This window comes from Anolis carolinensis, chromosome 2 (assembly GCF_035594765.1).
Source record: "Anolis carolinensis isolate JA03-04 chromosome 2, rAnoCar3.1.pri, whole genome shotgun sequence".
In the NCBI taxonomy this organism is placed as follows: Eukaryota; Metazoa; Chordata; class Lepidosauria; order Squamata; family Dactyloidae; genus Anolis; species Anolis carolinensis.
This window is the reverse complement of record NC_085842.1, coordinates 605,673-624,556: the sequence shown is the minus strand read 5'-3', so window position 1 is coordinate 624,556 and position 18,884 is coordinate 605,673. Positions and strand designations below refer to the sequence as shown.

At 43.7% G+C, this 18,884-nt stretch overlaps 2 protein-coding genes across 9 annotated transcripts in view; one reads left to right on the top strand and one right to left on the bottom strand.

Annotated features, from left to right (window-relative positions):
- The first annotated feature begins 1,950 nt into the window (after positions 1 to 1,950).
- LOC134297165 (zinc finger protein 586-like) lies at positions 1,951 to 8,432 on the top strand. The gene is made up of 4 exons (XM_062974294.1): positions 1,951 to 2,119; positions 3,365 to 3,491; positions 8,153 to 8,289; positions 8,406 to 8,432. The coding sequence occupies exons 1-4, from the start codon at positions 2,057 to 2,059 to the stop codon at positions 8,430 to 8,432; spliced, it is 354 nt and encodes a 117-aa protein (XP_062830364.1). The 5' UTR covers positions 1,951 to 2,056.
- A 411-nt stretch (positions 8,433 to 8,843) lies between these two features.
- Positions 8,844 to 18,884, bottom strand: part of LOC134296825 (zinc finger protein 239-like) — a 143,874-nt gene continuing 133,833 nt past the window's right edge. For 6 of the 8 annotated variants that reach the window (XM_062972689.1, XM_062972693.1, XM_062972692.1 and 3 more), the window contains one exon: positions 8,844 to 14,399. In XM_062972689.1, coding sequence (XP_062828759.1) covers positions 11,405 to 14,128 — 2,724 coding nt within the window. In that variant the 5' untranslated portion in view covers positions 14,129 to 14,399 and the 3' untranslated portion in view covers positions 8,844 to 11,404. The remainder of the gene's footprint in view (positions 14,400 to 18,884) is intronic. The other 2 variants (XM_062972698.1, XM_062972699.1) reach the window with 1 other exon arrangement.

Genomic DNA, 18,884 nt, shown 5'->3' with positions numbered 1-18,884 from the left:
TTTGTAGAAATTTTATTTAATTGTGTGACTCCTTGTAAATTTTAGTCATTTTTACCAGAGCTCTTCCCATTCTCAAGTCCAAACCGGGTCTGTCATCATACCTTGGATCATATAGTTGTCATTTCTGCTGCTACTATTGCTCAAAAGCCTGGTCCCATAACCTTTCTGCCTTTCTTTCACAGAGGAAATGTGATTTTTGGCTGAGAATTTCGGAGTAGAGCCTGTGGAGGGATTTCTTTCCCTTGAAAGAAAGAAGAGGGAGGAAAAACATCTTGGATACGGTTGGGTTCTTCACCGGAGTGGTTCCAACATGGAGAGACCCAACTCACGTGGGCCTGAAGCAGGACCTGGGGGCAGTGGGGAATCCTGGGAAAGAACCAGACATGAGTCCCTGAGTGTGGACCTTGACAGCTCGGACACACAGCGCCAGCGCTTCAGGCAGTCCTCCTACCAAGAGGGTGAAGGACCCAGAGGGGTTTGCAGTCGTCTCCACGATCTGTGCCGCCAGTGGCTGAAGCCAGAGCAGCACACCAAGGCCGAGGTGCTGGACCTGGTGACCCTGGAGCAGTTCCTGAGCATCCTGCCCCCAGAGATGGGGAGCTGGGTCCGAGAGTGTGGGGCAGAGACCTGTTCCCAGGCGGTGGCCCTGGCGGAAGGCTTCCTCCTGAGTCGGGCCGAGGACAAGGAGCAGGAAGGACAGGTGAGAGCATTCCCTCTGGGTTACACTAACCTGGGGGCTGATGGACAGGTTGAACGTACATCCTGCCTTTCTTCCAAGATGAGACCGATGTGGGGGATAAGCAAGGCCCTGCTCCCTCGGCCTCTCTCCCCACCTGCTCTGCCCCTCCATCTCTACCCTCAGCTTGGTTGATGCTCTGCTCAAGATAGAACATAGACAATGATGGGAGGGGGAGGGGAGCATTGGTTCCAAACTAGGTTGCCATCTCAGAGTTATTACTTCCAAAAAGGTCTATAGGACTGTAATATTTCTGAACTTTTTCCAAACTCCTTCTGGAATGCTCTGTGCTCTTCCAGGCCCATAATAATAACTCCATGGAAGTCCCTGCACCAGAGGAATCTCCACCAGACACCACCCAGAGTCTCAGGCAGAAGGAGCTGAAGCGGGAAGGAGACGGGGCTGCCGCCTTGCAGGGTGAGAAGAAACTCTTCTGGGAGTTTTGGGGTTTTGTGCCAGTGGAAATTCCGCTTTGGGGAATTTACACAGTTTGAGCTTCAGAAGGTGAACATTTTGGGTCATTTGGCCTTGAGATTGGTATATATCTTAAACTCATGTACTTATGTACCTATGTACTTTGATAAGTATTTTATAGAAATGTAGTTTTAATGTGGATCTTTTATAGAAATATTTATTTATTATTTAATTTATATACTGATCTTCTCCCCAAGGGGGACCCAGAGCAGTCTTACACAATGGCAGAATTAAATGCCACATATAATACAACATGCAAAAAAAACAAACAAACATAAAACAAAAATAAAATCTGGTATCCAAATCAAATTAAAACAATTAAAACCATGTGACCATTACAATGGGGGAAGTTTTGAGCCAAAGTCAGAGCCCTAATATGCATTTTTGTTGAATTTTGGCAATGTTCGTATTTTTAAAATTGTGTTGTAACCCGCCACAAACTGCAAGGAGAGGCAAATAAGAAATAAAATTATTGTTGTTGTTTTGTTGTTGTTGTTTTTCTTATATGTAGGCATTGGGTTATTTTAGGTAGCCCTTCAGTATCTTCCCAGGTGGGACCCTAAGCTGAGCTGAGCCCTGAAACTGAGCTGGAAGACAAACAGCAAAGAATCACTTTAGTCAATTGAACTACCAAGCCCAGTACTAGTTTCATTCCAACATATTCACAGCACTGCTTGTGAGATAAAGTCCTAAACCCTCACATTGTAGATCTTCTTGGGCTGTTGAATGCGCCGGTGTTCTTAGGGCCGTTTCCTCATTGGTCTCTTTATAGGACTGCAGTTGTCACCTCTGAGGCCTGTTTCTGTGACCAGCTTTCCACCCCTTGCTCTCTCTCCAGGGTCTGGAATGATGCTGTGGCCGAATCCTCAGCCGTTTCTCCCCCTTTGCGATGGAGTGGGACTGAGTCAGGTAAGCAGGAGGATTCCTGGGAGAGGAGGACGGGGCCTGCCGGGGTGCCTTTGGTTCCAGGATTAATGGCCAAATATCTGTTTAAACAGACAAGATTTAAGGCGTTTCCTTAGAAGTGAAATACTGAAGGCACAATTACAAGGAGGGGAAAAAATGAAGAGAAAACTAAAGAAACCAGAATGGATGTTCAAAGAACTTTCAACGGAGCTAAGATTTAAAAGGGACATGTACATGAAATGGAAAGGGGAGGATCACCAAAGAATGTAAACGACTAAACAGCATAAGCATAAGTAGCAGATCATGAAGAAGGCCATCTGGAATCACTTAGAAAAAATGCTGTAATCACTGAAGGGCAAGATGGGTTTCTCAAAAACAAGTCATGCCAGACTAATCTGTTTTTCAGTAGAGTTCCAAGCTTGGTAGATGAAGGAAATGCAGTGGGTGTAGCACATCTTGCTTTCAGTAAGACCTTTGGAAAGGCCTCTCCTGGTTTTATAAACAACTGGTAAAAAGTGGGCTGGATAATACTCCTGTTCAGTGGATTTGTAATGGTTTGAGTGACAACGGGTGGAGTGGGCCCAGTACTGCTCAACATGCGTATCTTATTTTCAGATGACAAAAAATTAGCAAGCATAGCTGACAGTCTAGAAGATAGGATCACAATTCAAAATGGCCTGAACATGTTAGAGAGCTGGGCCAAAACTAACCCAATTAATGTCAACAAGAATATATGTAGAGTAGTACACTTAGGCAGGAGAAAAATGCCATGCACAGGTACAGGAGGGGCAACACCTGACTTGACAATCATTCATATGATGGGATCTTGGAGTGTTAGAGGACTGCAAGTGGAACATGAGCCAACAATGTGATGCAGCAGCTGAAAAGACAATGGGATTTTGGGCTGCATCCCAAGGAATATTGTGTCTAGATTCAGGGAAGTCATGGCGACCTTCTTTCTGCTTTGGGGAGACCTCACCTGAAATTACACTGTGTCCAGTTGTGGGCATCACAATAAAAGGGGGAACATACCCTGATTCCATTTCTGATTCTATATATCAATTAAGAAATGGTTCTTACCTGTGACCAATGCGTCGTCTCTACAAAGCTTACCTTTGTGGCATGGAGGCCTTCGCCCTTTCCCTTTCAAGCAACCAGCAGGAATGTAAGTTTACTTTAAATTATTTCTTGTCATCATTTTTCTTGATATCTCTCACGTGAGGAGGGAATCTTTTCTTCTTCCGCCAGGGCCCAATCGCCTTTGAGGACGTGGCTGTGGATTTCTCCCTGGAGGAGTGGGTTCTCCTGAATCCGGATCAGAAAGCCTTGCACAAGCAGATCATGGAGGAGATGAATGGGATTGTGGACTCTCTCGGTAAGGCTCCCTCACTGATGGGGATTTCTGTTTCAAAAGGCAGTATTAGCCTAAATCGTCACAGTCACTGAGGGTCCGCAAGGCAGGGCTTGTGTTAGAAATATATGACATAAGAGTAAATAATAATAATAATAATAAGCACCAATTCAGACTCAAGTGGGAAGATTTCCATAACTGGAGTCAAGTCAAAGTCAGTCAGTCTCTCTCTCTCTCTCTCTCAATCTCTCTGAGTGTTTGTGTGAGAAGAAAATAGAGGGAGGGAGCAGATTGGCTGGAGAGAGGGGCCGGAGAACGGATCATGAAAAAAAACAAACTTCCCGTAGCATCAGATACGCATAGGCGGCTATACACCTTATGATTGGTGTGGTATTCAACCTTGTTTTTCCTCCCAACCAGGCAGTCTAGTCTTTGCGTGTCTGAAGGCTCAGCTCTCTCTCTCTACGCTGCCTCTCCCAGCACACAAACAGCCCCCAGCCTCATTCATTTGCAAGATTGTGACATTTAATATCATGTGTTCTATGTTCTGTGCTTGTGAATGATTGGGGCCTGAGGTTTTTGTGCACAGGGAGAGGCATAGAGCAGCCGTCAAACTCTGCCCCTCTCCTTCAAGTGGTAAGAGTGTCACTCATGGTCGTTTCACATCTGCAGAAATCTAGCTCTTTCCAATTGAGTGCATCTTTTTGAAACACTCTGTATATTTATTTCATCCTAAATGTTAGAAAATCCCAAATTATCCGCAGCCACTTTCCTAAATTCTCATATGTGAAGAAGTTGCAGCTCCCCTGTAAAAGGTGTGCAGAATTAGACAGGTATTGGAATCAGTGCTGAACAAAGGGACAGTCGACAGAATGATATTTCCAAGAAGTCTCAGGATTTTGTAAGGGAAGACTACCCTCCAAAAAGCAGAGCACCTATAAATACCATCAGGAACCTGATAGTTGAGCATTCAGCTCACAACGAACAGAGCAAGGAAGTGATCTGTAAAAAATCAAGAACTTCAGAAACAAAGATGCAGAGTCCAGTCTTTAAAATTACAAAAGGTTTATTTACAAAAAAAATTAAATAACTCCCTTTCTAAATAGTAAAGGACTGGGTCTGAGCTGCTCTCTATTTCCATCTCTTCTCGGGATTAAAAGAGAGGGAAAAACTCTAAGCCCTACATCTCTCCTGACACACAAGCAGAGAGAGGTCTTAATACACACAGCACACACTGAGATATAAGTCAGAAATCTGAAGCAAAAGCATGCACCATTCTACAAAACCAATCAGAATGAGAGAAAGAAACAGAGAGAACAAATAGATACATCCCAACTGTCAATCAGGAGACAAGTGGGAGGGATTCCTTCAGCCTATTCTGAAACTAGCTCACGGGAATCGATTGGAGATGGAAGAATGGAGTTCCCCCAAAGTTACTGATGGTGCGCTAAAAGAGAGGAAAACGATGATAAAGTGTAACTATGAAAACGTTAGTGAAGCTTTGTATGTTTGGTTTACGCAGTCCAGAGAAAAAGGATCTATTTTACAGCAAAAGGCGTTGCGTTTTCGAAAGGAATTTAATGAAGGGGATCCAGATTTTACAGCAGGCATTGGTTGGCTCGACAAGTGGAAGAAACGTTATGGAATCCGTCAGCTAAGTGTTTGTGGTGAGAAGCTGTCATCAAATTATCAAAAAACGGAGGCATTCATGAAAAAAAAAGAATTTATTGAAACTGAAAACCTAACGGGCGATCAGATGTTGAATTGTGACAAGACCGGCCTCAGTTGCAAAGTGTTACCCAGTAGGAGTCTTGCAGCCAGAACTGAAGCAGCAGCCCCTGGCTAAAAGCACAGCAAAGAGAGGCTGACAATTTTAGCGTGCGGCAATGCTACCGCAAACCACAAAATGGACCTTGCAATGATTGGGAAGCCCAAAAATCCAAGAGCCTTTAAAACAGTTTCAAAAAACGCTCTTCCTGTAAAATAGTACAATCAAAAAAGTGTGTTGCTAACCAGTGAAATTTTTAAAGATGATGATGATGATGATGATGATGATGATGATGATAACGATAACACTTTATTTATATTCCACCTTATCTCCCCGAGGGGACTCAGGGCAGATCACAGTACATAGAATCATAGAATAGTAGAGTTGGAAGAGACCTCATGGGCCATCCAGTCCAACCCCCTGCCAAGAAGCAGGAAATCGCATTCAAAGCACCCCCAACAGATGGCCATCCAGCCTCCACTGCCGAACAGCCCTCACTGTGAGGAAGTTCTTCCTGATGTTCAGGTGGAATCTCCTTTCCTGTAGTTTGAAGCCATTGTTCCGTGTCCTAGTCTGCAGGGCAGCAGAAAACAAGCTTGCTCCCTCCTCCCTATGACTTCCCCTCACATATTTGTACATGGCTATCATGTTTCCTCTCAGCCTTCTCTTCTGCAAGCTAAACATGCCAAGCTCTTTAAGCCGCTCCTCACAGGGCTTGTTCTCCAGACCCTTGATCCTTTGAGTCACCCTCCTCTGGACGCTTTCCAGCTTGTCAACATCTCCCTTCAATTGTGGTGCCCAGAATTGGACACAGTATTCCAGGTGTGGTCTGACCAAGGCAGAATAGAATAAGGGGAGCAGGACTTCCCTGGATCTAGACGCTATTCCCCACATACACGGCAAACACTCAATGCCGTTTGGAGACAGGACAGAAAAGAATAAGACAAACAGAAGGAGGTATGTCGTCTTGAAGTCCAGTTTTTTGGTGCCTTGGAGGCTGATGTTGGGCTCAGATTCAGTCACAGGGGTGCTGTTGCTTCATTCTCTATGAGGGAGAGCTATCAGAACTTCCTCCTTCCAACTTCTTCTTCGTCACCACATTTCTGGTCTTGATGTTTATGATGTCGCAAAATACCTCCCCCGCAATTTATGGTACCTAATTTCTCTACTTACAGCTCATAGACTGTTTTCGAACTGCTTAGGTAAACAGTGAGCTGGGCTTGAGGTCGAGCGCTCACCCCCAACCGGGCTTCGAACTGGCCACCTTTCGGTTGGTAGATCTTAGTACTGCTGGTGATTTACCAGCTGTGCTACAGTCCAGCCCTAAGGAATTTGTTCCTTCCATGGATAATTTTTTTTAAAAAAATGACCTGCCCAGAAATGCGGTTTTGTTGCTAGTTAATGCCCCGACACCCCCTGATGCAGAGGAGTTTCAAGAGGGGAACATGAAGGCGATGTTTCTTCCACATAATGTAACCGCCGTATGACAACCGATGGATCTCGGCGTTTTGGAAACGCTCAAAAGGAACTATCGCAGGAAGCTATTGTCGGCAATGATAGAAGAAATAGAATAAGGGCAAGACAGGATTGAAAAATGGAAACACATCCATGTAAAGGAAGTTGCCTCTTGGGTTGCAAGGGCATGGACTGTGGTTGGGGTCCAACAATTGCCAGGTCTTGGAAGAAGTTGTTAGGCGAAGGTAAGGATGAGATTATGAGAAGGAAAAGCACAGGTGAAACCGAAGAAAGCATTCTACCCTTAATGTCCCTGGGTGTGAGAATGCGTCTTCGTAAGAAGTTGGAAGCTGGATGAACGAAGACGATCAGTATGAAATAACGGATGAAGAAATTGTTGCTCTTATCAGTAACGATGGCGACAAAAACTGATGATCAGGCATCAACTGTCGAGCCTCTCAGAATGTTGCACAAGGATAGGGTTAGGGTTCTAGAAACCGCAATGACACACATCGAGCAACAACAAGAAGCGACAGGGATTGACAAAATGATGCTGCAAAGATGGCGAGACTTGGCAGAGGAGAAATGGCAGTTGTCAGAAAAGCAGGCAAGGAACACAGATTTTAAAAAAAATCTTCACAAGACTGAACTTTTTACGGATTTAACTTCCAACAGTGTTAGTTTATGCAATTCTATATTTATAGTCAATTTTAGTAGTAAACACTTTTGTAGTCAATGTTTTCAATACATTGCGATGTTTTGGTGCTAAATTAGTAAATACAGTGATTTCTCCATAATGTTACCGTGTACCGTGTATTGAACTCCTTTTTATGTCAATTTGTTGTAAAACATGATCTTTGGTGCTTAATTTCTAAAATCATAATGTAATTTGACCTTTGATAGGCTTTTCCTTAATCCCTCCTTGTTATCCAACATTTTCACTTATCCAATGTTCTGCCAGCCAGTTTATGTTGGATAATCGAGACTCTGCTCTACTCTGAAATTAGGTATGGGATCTTCTACGTTGGAGCGGAAAAATCCAACCTTAAGGGAGTATGGGAAGAGAGAACTGGGATTGGGGGAGAGAAAGAAAAAGGAGGGAAGGATGGTGAAATGGGTGGTAGTTGGTAAAGTCTAAAGCTAGAGAAAAAGGCAAGCATTTGGATGTGAAGGGGAAAGGCATCCATTCCCCAGAGAGAAGGAGACGGAATAAAAAACCGGGCTGGGCTGAGCAACAGGGAGCCTCTGGAGCGTATGTTACTCATCTCTCTCTTAGAGGCTCCAGGCAGACAACCAGGGTCCATCTTCACTGAACAAGGGGAGGGGAAAGGACAACAGGCATATCTTCTTTTCCTCCATGTCTGTGTTGTTTTAAGGATCATTTCAGTCCACTTCTTATCCCACTTCCTTAGAGTCTTTATGACTCACACTGAGGAATGATTGTTTCTGTTCTTCTTCACAGTAGATAACGGGGAGAAGAGCCATGTATGCACCAAGTACAGGAAGCATTTGGGACACAACTGGGCCTTTCGTCGAGACCAGCAAGCCCACAGAGAAGATGGAGGTTCTGCCAGAGAAAGGCCCGACAAATGCCGTGGAGTGTCCTTCTCTGGAGGCTTTTCTGCAGAGGCTCTCTATCGGGAGTGCTTTGATTGTGCCTTCCTGCATGGCAGGGGCAGGACGGGATGGCCCTTGGGGGTCTCTTCCGGCTCTAGGGTCCTAGGAGTCCATTCCAGGAGTAGCAACACGGGGTCTCATGGACACGCCTTTCCTCTCCGTCCACCTCTCATCCTGACCACGGCCAACCCTTTTGGGATCCAACATTTCCTTCCTGCCGAGGGAGAAGCCCTTCCTTCTTTCCTCCAAGTGAAACATACCCAGCTGTCTCTCTCCGCCCTTCTCTACATCCCGTCTCTGGAGATATTCTGACCTGTCAATATCCGTCTTGAATTGTGGGACCGAGACCTGGAGACAGGGTCATTCCAGGTGAGTCTGACCAAAGCGGAAGAAAGGAGGCCGTGACTTCCTTGGATATAGACAGAATCCTCCTATCGGGACAGCCTGGAATCACATTGGCTTTTATAGCTGCTACATCATAATCTGTTTTTAAAAATAATTTATATTCAAAGACAAGAAAGAAAAACAAATGCATATTTATACAAATTACAAATACATTTATTATTTTTTTTAAAAAAATTCGTACATCCTTTTACAGCAGCCACATTATATTCAGTACAATCTACAATACATTAACATTTGGCATCTACTGTTATTTTCACGCTTATACAGATTTCTTACCCTCACCACCGTGTTCTCTCCCCTAAGTCACTTTTTTATTTATCATCTGTCCAAAATTCCTTTTCATTCCCTCTTGAGGAGGTAATTTTCCCTCTTTCTTTGTGAATCCTCTTCCAATACATTTTCTCCAGACATCATCACAACCACTTTGTTTCTAAATCCCTCTCCACGTCAACCTATCATTTCTTCCCAGTTTCCATACTTCCTTATACCATTCTTCTATCTCTATATTTATTTCCCTTTTCCAATTCCTTGCTATAAGCAGTCTTGCAATTGTTAATGCGTTTGTTATCGCATCTTTGTCCTCTTTTTCCAACTGTTTATTATTATATAATGAGAATAAAGCCATGCTAAGACTTCTTTCTATTTGAATGTTCATTGTGTCTATCTCTCTTAATACTTTTCCCCAGAAATTATTTCTATATTGACACTGCCACCACATATGTATGTATGTTCCCGATTCTTGGCATCCTCTCCAGCAATTGTTTGAGTAGTTTTTATTTATATTTCCTATTCTTATGGGTGTGAGGTACCATTTCCATATCAACTAAATAATAATTTTCTTTAACACATATGGATATATTTTTCAAGTGTCTTTGTCCCCATAATTGTAACCCCTCTGTTTCATTGATTTTCATTCCTATATCTTCTTTCCAAATCTTCTTGAAGGTGTTATTCTTTACTTTTCCTTTGTTTTTTTCAATTAATATTTTAGAAATTTTACTGGATATTCCTTTCAAATTTTTATGTTCCTAATCTTTTCTTTCTTCATTCCAACCTTTGGCCAATCCCCTATTTTATCTAAGTTTTTCCCCTTAATTTTTTTATCCATCATATATATATATTATTTTTTTTAAATGGCTTTTCCATTATAATTGGGGTTATTATTGAGCCATCTGTTATTAACTTTCTCCTGTATTTGTTCCATATTTCTACTGCATTACTCAACATTGGGTTCCCAGTTTACCTAATTTTTTTTTCTCATAAACTATTTTAAAACCTATACCGAATTTCTTCCTCCACTTTTCCTGAATCCATTATTAACTATTCTACATCCTCCTTTTCATCATTCCTTGTATAACCAATCTCAGTCTGTTTGCTTTATAATATTTTTTCATATGAGGAAGCGCTAATCCTTCTTCTTTTTGAGATCTGTTCTGTAATTTGTTTAGTCAATTTCTTTGACTGCCATTACAGTATTTATCATTTGTCCAAATGAGTCTCCTTTGGGGTGGAGAAAGGTGGGGTGAACTATTTTTCTCAATGCTACTACATTTACCTCTTCTATTTCTTTTAAGTCCTTTGTTATACTTACTCCCAGGTATTTTAGTTTGTTCTTGATTCTAATTCCCGTATGGCTCTGTTCTATAAAGTCTTTTTCTTTTTTCTTTGTATAATATAAACCCGTTGTTTTCCCAAATATCTTTCAATGATCCTCTCTCCTATCCATTTGACCTACCCAGATATTTAATCAATAACAATGTGTCATCAGCAAATAAGCTCACCTTCTGCTTTTCCTTTATTCCTACACCTTCTACATTCTTACCTTTTTGGATGGCGTTTGCAAATAATTCTATCACCATAGCAAATAAAATGGTTCTAATCATCCTTTTATTCTACTTCCCATTCCAAATTAATTCATAATCTCACTTATTATCTGCCATGTTACACAATCAAAGCATTAAATATATCTAATGCTAGTATCCCCACTTTTAACTTCCTCTCTTGAGACACACATATTTTGTTTAATACTCTTCCTATCAAACGTGACATTTGTCTTCCTTTTACAAACCCAGATTGATATTTTCATATATACTTGTACATGCATTTATTCATTCTTCTCTCAGCCTACTCTTCTGCAGGCTAAACATGCCCAGATCTTTAAGCCGCTCCCCATAGGGCTTAATCTCCAGACCCTTGATCATTTTAGTTGCCCTCCTCTGGACACCTTCCAGCTTTTCAACATCTCCTTTCAATTGCAGTGCCCAGAATTAGACACAGTGTGATTCCAGGTAAAGTGGTCTGACCAAGGCAGAATAGAGGGGGAGCATGACTTCCCTGGATCTAGACACTCTGCCCCTATTTATGCAGGCCAAAATCCCATAAGGAGGAGGGAGCAAGCTTGTTATCTGCTGCTCTGCAAACTAGGATGCAGAATAATGGCTTCAAAATACAGGAAAGGGGATTCCACCTGAACATAAGGAAGAAGTTCCTCACTGTGAGAGCAGTTCAGCTGTGGAACCTTCTTTGGAGGCTTTTAAGCAGAGGCTGGATGGCCATCTGTCCGGGGTGCTTTGAATGCAATTTCCTGCTTCTTGGCAGGGGGTTGGACTAGATGACCCATGAGGTCTCTTCCAACTCTATGGTTATATGATTTTGTGATTTCTTCCCCTTCCACTTCCTGTTCATGTCTATTTTAAGTCATAGTCGTTAGAAGTTCTTTGGACAAACATTCTGGCTTCTTTGCACTTGCCCTATTTATGTGGCTTCTCCCCTGTGTGCATCCTTTGATGGGTACGCAGATGTCCACTCTTACTGAAGCTGTTTCCACATTCCATGCATGTATGTGGCTTCTCTCCTGTGTGAGTCCTTTGATGGGTGCATAGATCTCCACTCCGACTGAAGCTCTTTCCACATTCCATGCATTTATGTGGCTTCTCCCCTGTGTGGATCCTTTGATGGATACGCAGATGTCCACTCTGACTGAAGCTCTTTCCACATTCCATGCATGTATGTGGCTTCTCTCCTGTGTGAGTCCTTTGATGGATACGCAGATGTCCACTCTCACTGAATCTCTTTCCACATTCCATGCATGTATGTGGCTTCTCTCCTGTGTGAGTCCTTTGATGGATACGCAGATGTCCACTCTTACTGAAGCTCTTTCCACATTCCATGCATGTATGTGGCTTCTCCCCTGTGTGAATCCTTTGATGGATATGCAGATCTCCACTCTCACTGAAGCTCTTTCCACATTCCATGCATGTATGTGGCTTCTCTCCTGTGTGAGTCCTTTGATGGGAACGTAGATAGTCACTCCGACTGAAGCTCTTTCCACATTCCATGCATGTATGTGGCTTCTCTCCTGTGTGAGTCCTTTGATGGGTGCGTAGATTTCCACTCTTACTGAAGCTCTTTCCACATTCCATGCATGTATGTGGCTTCTCCCTTGTGTGGGTCCTCTGATGGGTGTGTAGATTTCCACTCTTACTGAAGCTCTTTCCACATTCCATGCATTTATATGGCTTCTCCCCTGTGTGAGTCCTTTGATGGGTGCGCAGATGTCCACTCTCACTGAATCTCTTTCCACATTCCATGCATGTATGTGGCTTCTCCCCTGTGTGAATCCTTTGATGGGTGCGTAGACTTCCACTCCGACTGAAGCTCTTTCCACATTCCATGCATGTATGTGGCTTCTCTCCTGTGTGAGTCCTTTGATGGGTGCGCAGATGTCCACTCTCACTGAATCTCTTTCCACATTCCATGCATGTATGTGGCTTCTCCCCTGTGTGAATCCTTTGATGGGTGCGTAGACTTCCACTACGACTGAAGCTCTTTCCACATTCCATGCATGTATGTGGCTTCTCTCCTGTGTGCATCCTTTGATGGATACGCAGATGTCCACTCTGACTGAAGCTCTTTCCACATTCCATGCATGTATGTGGCTTCTCCCCTGTGTGAGTCCTTTGATGGATACGCAGATGTCCACTCTTACCGAAGCTCTTTCCACATTCCATGCATGTATGTGGCTTCTCCCCTGTGTGAGTCCTTTGATGGATACGTAGATCTCCACTCTGACTGAAGCTCTTTCCACATTCCATGCATGTATGTGGCTTCTCCCCTGTGTGAGTCCTTTGATGGATACGCAGATGTCCACTCTTACTGAAGCTCTTTCCACATTCCATGCATGTATGTGGCTTCTCCCCTGTGTGAATCCTTTGATGGATATGCAGATCTCCACTCTCACTGAAGCTCTTTCCACATTCCATGCATGTATGTGGCTTCTCTCCTGTGTGAGTCCTTTGATGGGAACGTAGATAGTCACTCCGACTGAAGCTCTTTCCACATTCCATGCATGTATGTGGCTTCTCTCCTGTGTGAGTCCTTTGATGGGTGCGTAGATTTCCACTCTTACTGAAGCTCTTTCCACATTCCATGCATGTATGTGGCTTCTCCCTTGTGTGGGTCCTCTGATGGGTGTGTAGATTTCCACTCTTACTGAAGCTCTTTCCACATTCCATGCATTTATATGGCTTCTCCCCTGTGTGAGTCCTTTGATGGGTGCGCAGATGTCCACTCTCACTGAATCTCTTTCCACATTCCATGCATGTATGTGGCTTCTCCCCTGTGTGAATCCTTTGATGGGTGCGTAGACTTCCACTCCGACTGGAGCTCTTTCCACATTCCATGCATGTATGTGGCTTCTCTCCTGTGTGAGTCCTTTGATGGGTGCGCAGATGTCCACTCTCACTGAATCTCTTTCCACATTCCATGCATGTATGTGGCTTCTCCCCTGTGTGAATCCTTTGATGGGTGCGTAGACTTCCACTACGACTGAAGCTCTTTCCACATTCCATGCATGTATGTGGCTTCTCTCCTGTGTGCATCCTTTGATGGATACGCAGATGTCCACTCTGACTGAAGCTCTTTCCACATTCCATGCATGTATGTGGCTTCTCCCCTGTGTGAGTCCTTTGATGGATACGCAGATGTCCACTCTTACCGAAGCTCTTTCCACATTCCATGCATGTATGTGGCTTCTCCCCTGTGTGAGTCCTTTGATGGATACGTAGATCTCCACTCTGACTGAAGCTCTTTCCACATTCCATGCATGTATGTGGCTTCTCCCCTGTGTGAGTCCTTTGATGGGTGCGTAGATCTCCACTCCGACTGAAGCTCTTTCCACATTCCATGCATTTATATGGCTTCTCCCCTGTGTGAGTCCTTTGATGGGTGCGTAGATTTCCACTCTCACTGAATCTCTTTCCACATTCCATGCATGTATATGGCTTCTCTCCTGTGTGAGTTCGTTGATGTTTAGCAAGAGAACTTCTCTCAATGAAACATTTCCCACAGTCCTTACAATTATGTCGCTTCTCCCCTGTGTGTGATTTTGACAATGAAGTTTCCATTTTTTTAACATTTATTATTCTAATATTATGCCTGAAGTTCAGAGATATGGACTCCTGAATAGGACATTTCCTCTTCCCAGTCTCTGTATTGCTGTAGCCTTATTTTCTCTTTACCAACCCCTCTTTTTACAGCACAATCCTCCCTTTCCTTACATTTAAAGGTATGTAGCTTGAAATATAATTTCTCCAATTCATTTCTTGTTCTTGTTAATCCTGCGTACTTTCATTTCAGACGAAAGGCAAAGGGCAATGTTTTCTTCATAAGGTTCGTTTAGAGGTTACCTGAGAGACGAATGAGAGGAAAATCTTATTAGGAGCAGAGTACAGAAAGATCTCATTGAACATGAAGAACAATAGCCTAGTGCTGTAGCAATCACAGGGGAAGAGGGGAGAAAGACTGGCCCAACTGTTAAGAGCCCGTTGCCTGCTGAGAAGCACTTTAACACTTGCCCAACAAAGAACAATCCCTGCAAAGGGGATAGCGGCCTAAGATCCTGTGTCTAATCCAACCTTGGTAAAGGAAGGCCTCTAATAATATGGTCAACACGGAAAGGGGCTAACGATGCAAAGCATTTCCTACCTAGATCCCGCTTCTTCACATCTCCACTCAAAACCTGAGTGGCCATCTGTATGGACGGACTATCCCAAGTGATCAGTCTTGGGAGAAAAATACTTCCTCCAACTTGGGGGAGAGATATTTTCCTGATCCTCTCTTTCCCTGCAGCGTGATCCCTGCCCCACGTTTCTAAAGCAAGGCGCCTGGAGACACTGAGAGCACATTAGGCCACAAAGTTCCTTGACATACTGCATTCTTACAAAACCTATACCACAAAGGTATGTAACTTCAGCCAGAGCCAAGGCACTCAGCCTAGCAGCAGTACATGAGAGAAGGCGGTATAGAGGAGACAGATGGATAGACCCCCAGGGTGAGTGGGAATCCTGCTGCCCTCCAGATCCTTCTGCACTCCAACAGCACCCTTGGGTGGGAGACATGATTCCTGCCCAGTTCTGCTCAGTTCAGTCCATTTTAGAAAGGACATTGGCAAACTGCAGCAGATTCATAGAAAGGCAACAAGGACAGGAAGACATTACATTGTAAATGAAGGAAAAATAAAGGCAAAAGTTTGCTTTTGCACAGGAGACAATGTTGTGGCTCAAACTAAAATTACGTGCTAAAGATGATGCTTCTGACCGTCATCTGGGTAGTACCAGGTATAGCTTGTGCCACCAGATGACTGCAACTAGGCCGACCACCTGCTCCCTCGATCCGTGTCCCTCCTGGCTAGTAAGATCTTGCCTGGAGGGATTACGTGAACCTCTGTTGAATATAATAAATAGCTCCCTTGAGCAAGGAGTTTTTCCAGAGGGTTTAAAAGAGGCAATGGTCTCTCCGCTGCTGAAGAAACCAGACTTGGATCATTCGGTTCCCCCTAGCTACCGCCCAGTCTCGAATCTTCCGTTTCTGGGCAAGGTGGTTGAGAGGGCAGCAGTGGAACAGTTGCAGCAGTTCCTCAATGACACAGCTGGACTTGATCCCTTCCAGTCCGGCTTCCGTAGGGGGCACGGGACGGAGACTGTGCTAGTTGCCATCACAGATCAGCTTCGCTGCCAAAGGGATCAAGGCGGATCAGCGCTGCTCGTGTTATTGGATCTCACAGCAGCATTTGATACGGTCTATCACAATCTATTGACCCACTGCCTAGCCATGACGGGGGTTAGGGGGATACCCCTTAAATGGGTGTCCTCCTTCCTCCAGAATCAGGGACAGCGGGTGGTGAGGGGAGGGATGGTTTCCGCGTGGTCTCCGCTAACTTGTGGGGTCCCACAGGGAGCTATTCTCTCTCCTCTATTATTTAACATCTATTTGCGACTGCTTGCCCGACTGGTGCGAAGCTTTGGGCTTGAGTGCCACCAGTACGCTGATGACACTCAGCTCATTCTGAGGATGGAGGGCCGGCCGGACTCCGTACCCGATAGTTTCCATCAGTGCCTTGAGGCCGTTACTGGATGGTTGCGTGCCAGCAGGTTGAGGGTGAATCCAGCGAAGACGGAGATCCTTTGGCTGGGCCGTCCGGGTGGGGGGGGGGGGAGATGCAGCTGCCTACCCTGGATGGCGAGACACTGCGTCCGTCATCTTCTGTAAAAAGTCTTGGTGTCTTATTGGACCCTCTGCTCACAATGGAGGCCCAGGTCTCTGCTGTGAGCAGATCTGCGTTTTTCCATCTACGTCAGGCTAGGCGACTGGCTCCCTACCTATCTAGGAACGACCTGGCTACGGTGATCCAGGCGACGGTCATCTTGAGGCTCGGCTACTGTAGCGCCCTCTACATTGGCCTTCCTCTGTCAGTGATCCGGAAACTAAAGCTGGTGCAAAACGCGGCAGCTCGTCTTCTCACCGGGGTTCTCTAGTGGCCCCCAAAGAAGGACAATTGAAACTGAAAAAGTTTCCAAAAGTTTCTGGGCCAAATTAAAGGTGCAGGTTATCTATATATATAAAAGAGTAATGGCATTACGGCGACCCACAAAACAACAAAACTACAGGCCCCCCAACCTCAAAATTTGACGACACAACCCATCATCCACGCCTCTAGGTTGATACAACAAAAAGAAAAGAAAAATAAAGTCCTAATTAGAGAGAGAGGAATAATTGCTTTTATCCAATTGCTGCCCGTTAGAAGGCTAAGCTCCTCCAACTTGGTCTCCTAGCAACCCAATAAAAAATAATAAAAAACATTAAAAAAATAATTAAAAACACTAAAAAATTAATATAATAAAATACCATAATAACAAAAAATAACTAAAAATTATACAAGAAAATATTAAAATATAAAAAATAAAAAGATAACTTACAATAAAATTAATTAAAAAATACAAATAACATCAAATAAAAATTACACAACAAATCTTAACCAACACCACCACCACTTTGCCACAGCAACGCATGGCCGGGCACAGCTAGTTACCTATAAAGCCTTAAACGGTTCAGGACCTGCCTATCTACGTGATTGCTTCCTCTCCTACGAACCAACGCGAATCATAGAATCATAGAATAATAGAGTTGGAAGAGACCTCATGGGCCATCCAGTCCAACCTCCCGCTAAGAAGCAGGAAATCTCATTCAAAGCACCCCGACAGATGGCCATCCAGCCTCTGCTTAAAAGCCTCCAAAGAAGGAACCTCTACCACAGTCCGGGGACCCCCTAAGATCATCCGGGGAGGCGCTCCTCTCGCTCCCGCCTTTGTCTCAAATGCGGCTGGTGGGGACGAGGGAGGGAGAGGGCCTTCTCGGCAGTGGCCCCCATCCCGGCTCTGGAACTCTCTCCCTAAGGAGATCAGGTTAGCTCCTTCCCTGCCCATTTTCCGCCGGGAATTGAAAACATGGTTGTTCCGGAGCGCATTTGAATAAATAGGCCCAATAGAGCGGTTATTAGAATACTTCTTTATGTTTTAAAAGCATATGGCACTTTATCGCTGTTACTTATTTCCATGATACACCATTTTATGAAACCTGTCTGCACTGGTTTGCTTTTAATTACTCTGATTTTATCTGCTTGGATTTTAATGTATTGTCCATATTTTATTTTGTGTATCGTTGGAATGTTTTAAGTTTCTGTCAAATATGTTGTGTTGTTGTTTTGGGCTTGTTCCTGTTGTGGTCCCTTTGGGGAGATGGGGCGGGATATAAAAATAAAGTTGTTTATTATTATTATTATTATAGGTGGAACAAGAGAAGCCTCCAATTAAGTTGGGAGATACCACAGAAGAGATCTGGGGCCAGAAGAAGAGGCCAAACCAAATCTCTTCAAAAAGAGCTGGAGTATACAAGGAGACACAGGTTGTTCAGACCTCTGAAGCAAATGCTGAATGCCGCACAGGAAACAAAGGCCAAGAAAGAGACCACAATGCCTTTAAACAAGAATGAGCGAGATTATATTCTTGAATGGTGAAAACAGGACGTAGTGAAAGCAGATATTAAAGAAAGGAGAAGTCCAAAAAACGATGAGTAGTTGGAACTAAAAACGCTGATCGGAAGATAAAAAAAGAAAAAATGGGCTGAACAAGAGATCAAGAAGAATGAGATTTTCAAATGTGGTGCTTTAACAGATGATTGTTTTATATCTGTTTTAAATAGTATGGACAAACCCCTCATGTAAGAGACATTAGTTCATAGAAAGGCTGTGTAGCGGGAAAGGGGGGTGAAGGATAACGGTATCTATTAATTTGTGTACGTATAACACTAACTTACTAACAAACAGATTTGACTAATAATCTTCTAAAATTCATTTGGTAATAAATACAACGAAACCACAGTTTTCTTTAAAAAGGAGCAAGTTGCCAGGAACAATCTAGAAGAACGAAAGAAATGCCATTTCCTAATGGATTCCATCACAAAAACATGGGAAAAGTTTCTCAAACCCAAAAACTTGGTTTCTGCGGGAGGGACATCCTGCTGTAGCACATTTTGCTCTGGTTTTTCAATAAATTCCTCATCACCAGGTCTCAACCAATTCAATTCTCACTCCTTTGTGGCAGCCACAAAACCAAGTTTCCAGAGTAGAGCAACTCCTTTCCAAGTAAGGAATGCACAATAAAACAGGAAATAATACTTTCAAACCAGAAGCAGAACATTTTTCAAATTTTGTTATATTGTCATTTACCTTGTGTCATTTGTTACATCGTGTCATATTTTAACGTGTTAATTGGAATTGGTATATGTTCAGTCTATTTCAGTTTTAAATAGCCACAGCTCACCTGCCCACCAAGCAG

What these genes read in the sequence shown, in the direction of transcription:
- LOC134297165 (XM_062974294.1), top strand. Translation starts at nt 2,057, where the DNA reads ATGATGCTGTGGCCGAATCCTCAGCCGTTTCTCCCCCTTTGCGATGGA. An exon ending in ATGGAGTGGGACTGAGTCAG is followed by an intron (nt 2,120 to 3,364) that starts GTAAGCAGGAGG and finishes TTCTTCCGCCAG; the next exon opens with GGCCCAATCGCCTTTGAGGA. An exon ending in GGCCCGACAAATGCCGTGGA is followed by an intron (nt 8,290 to 8,405) that starts GTGTCCTTCTCT and finishes TTCCGGCTCTAG; the next exon opens with GGTCCTAGGAGTCCATTCCA.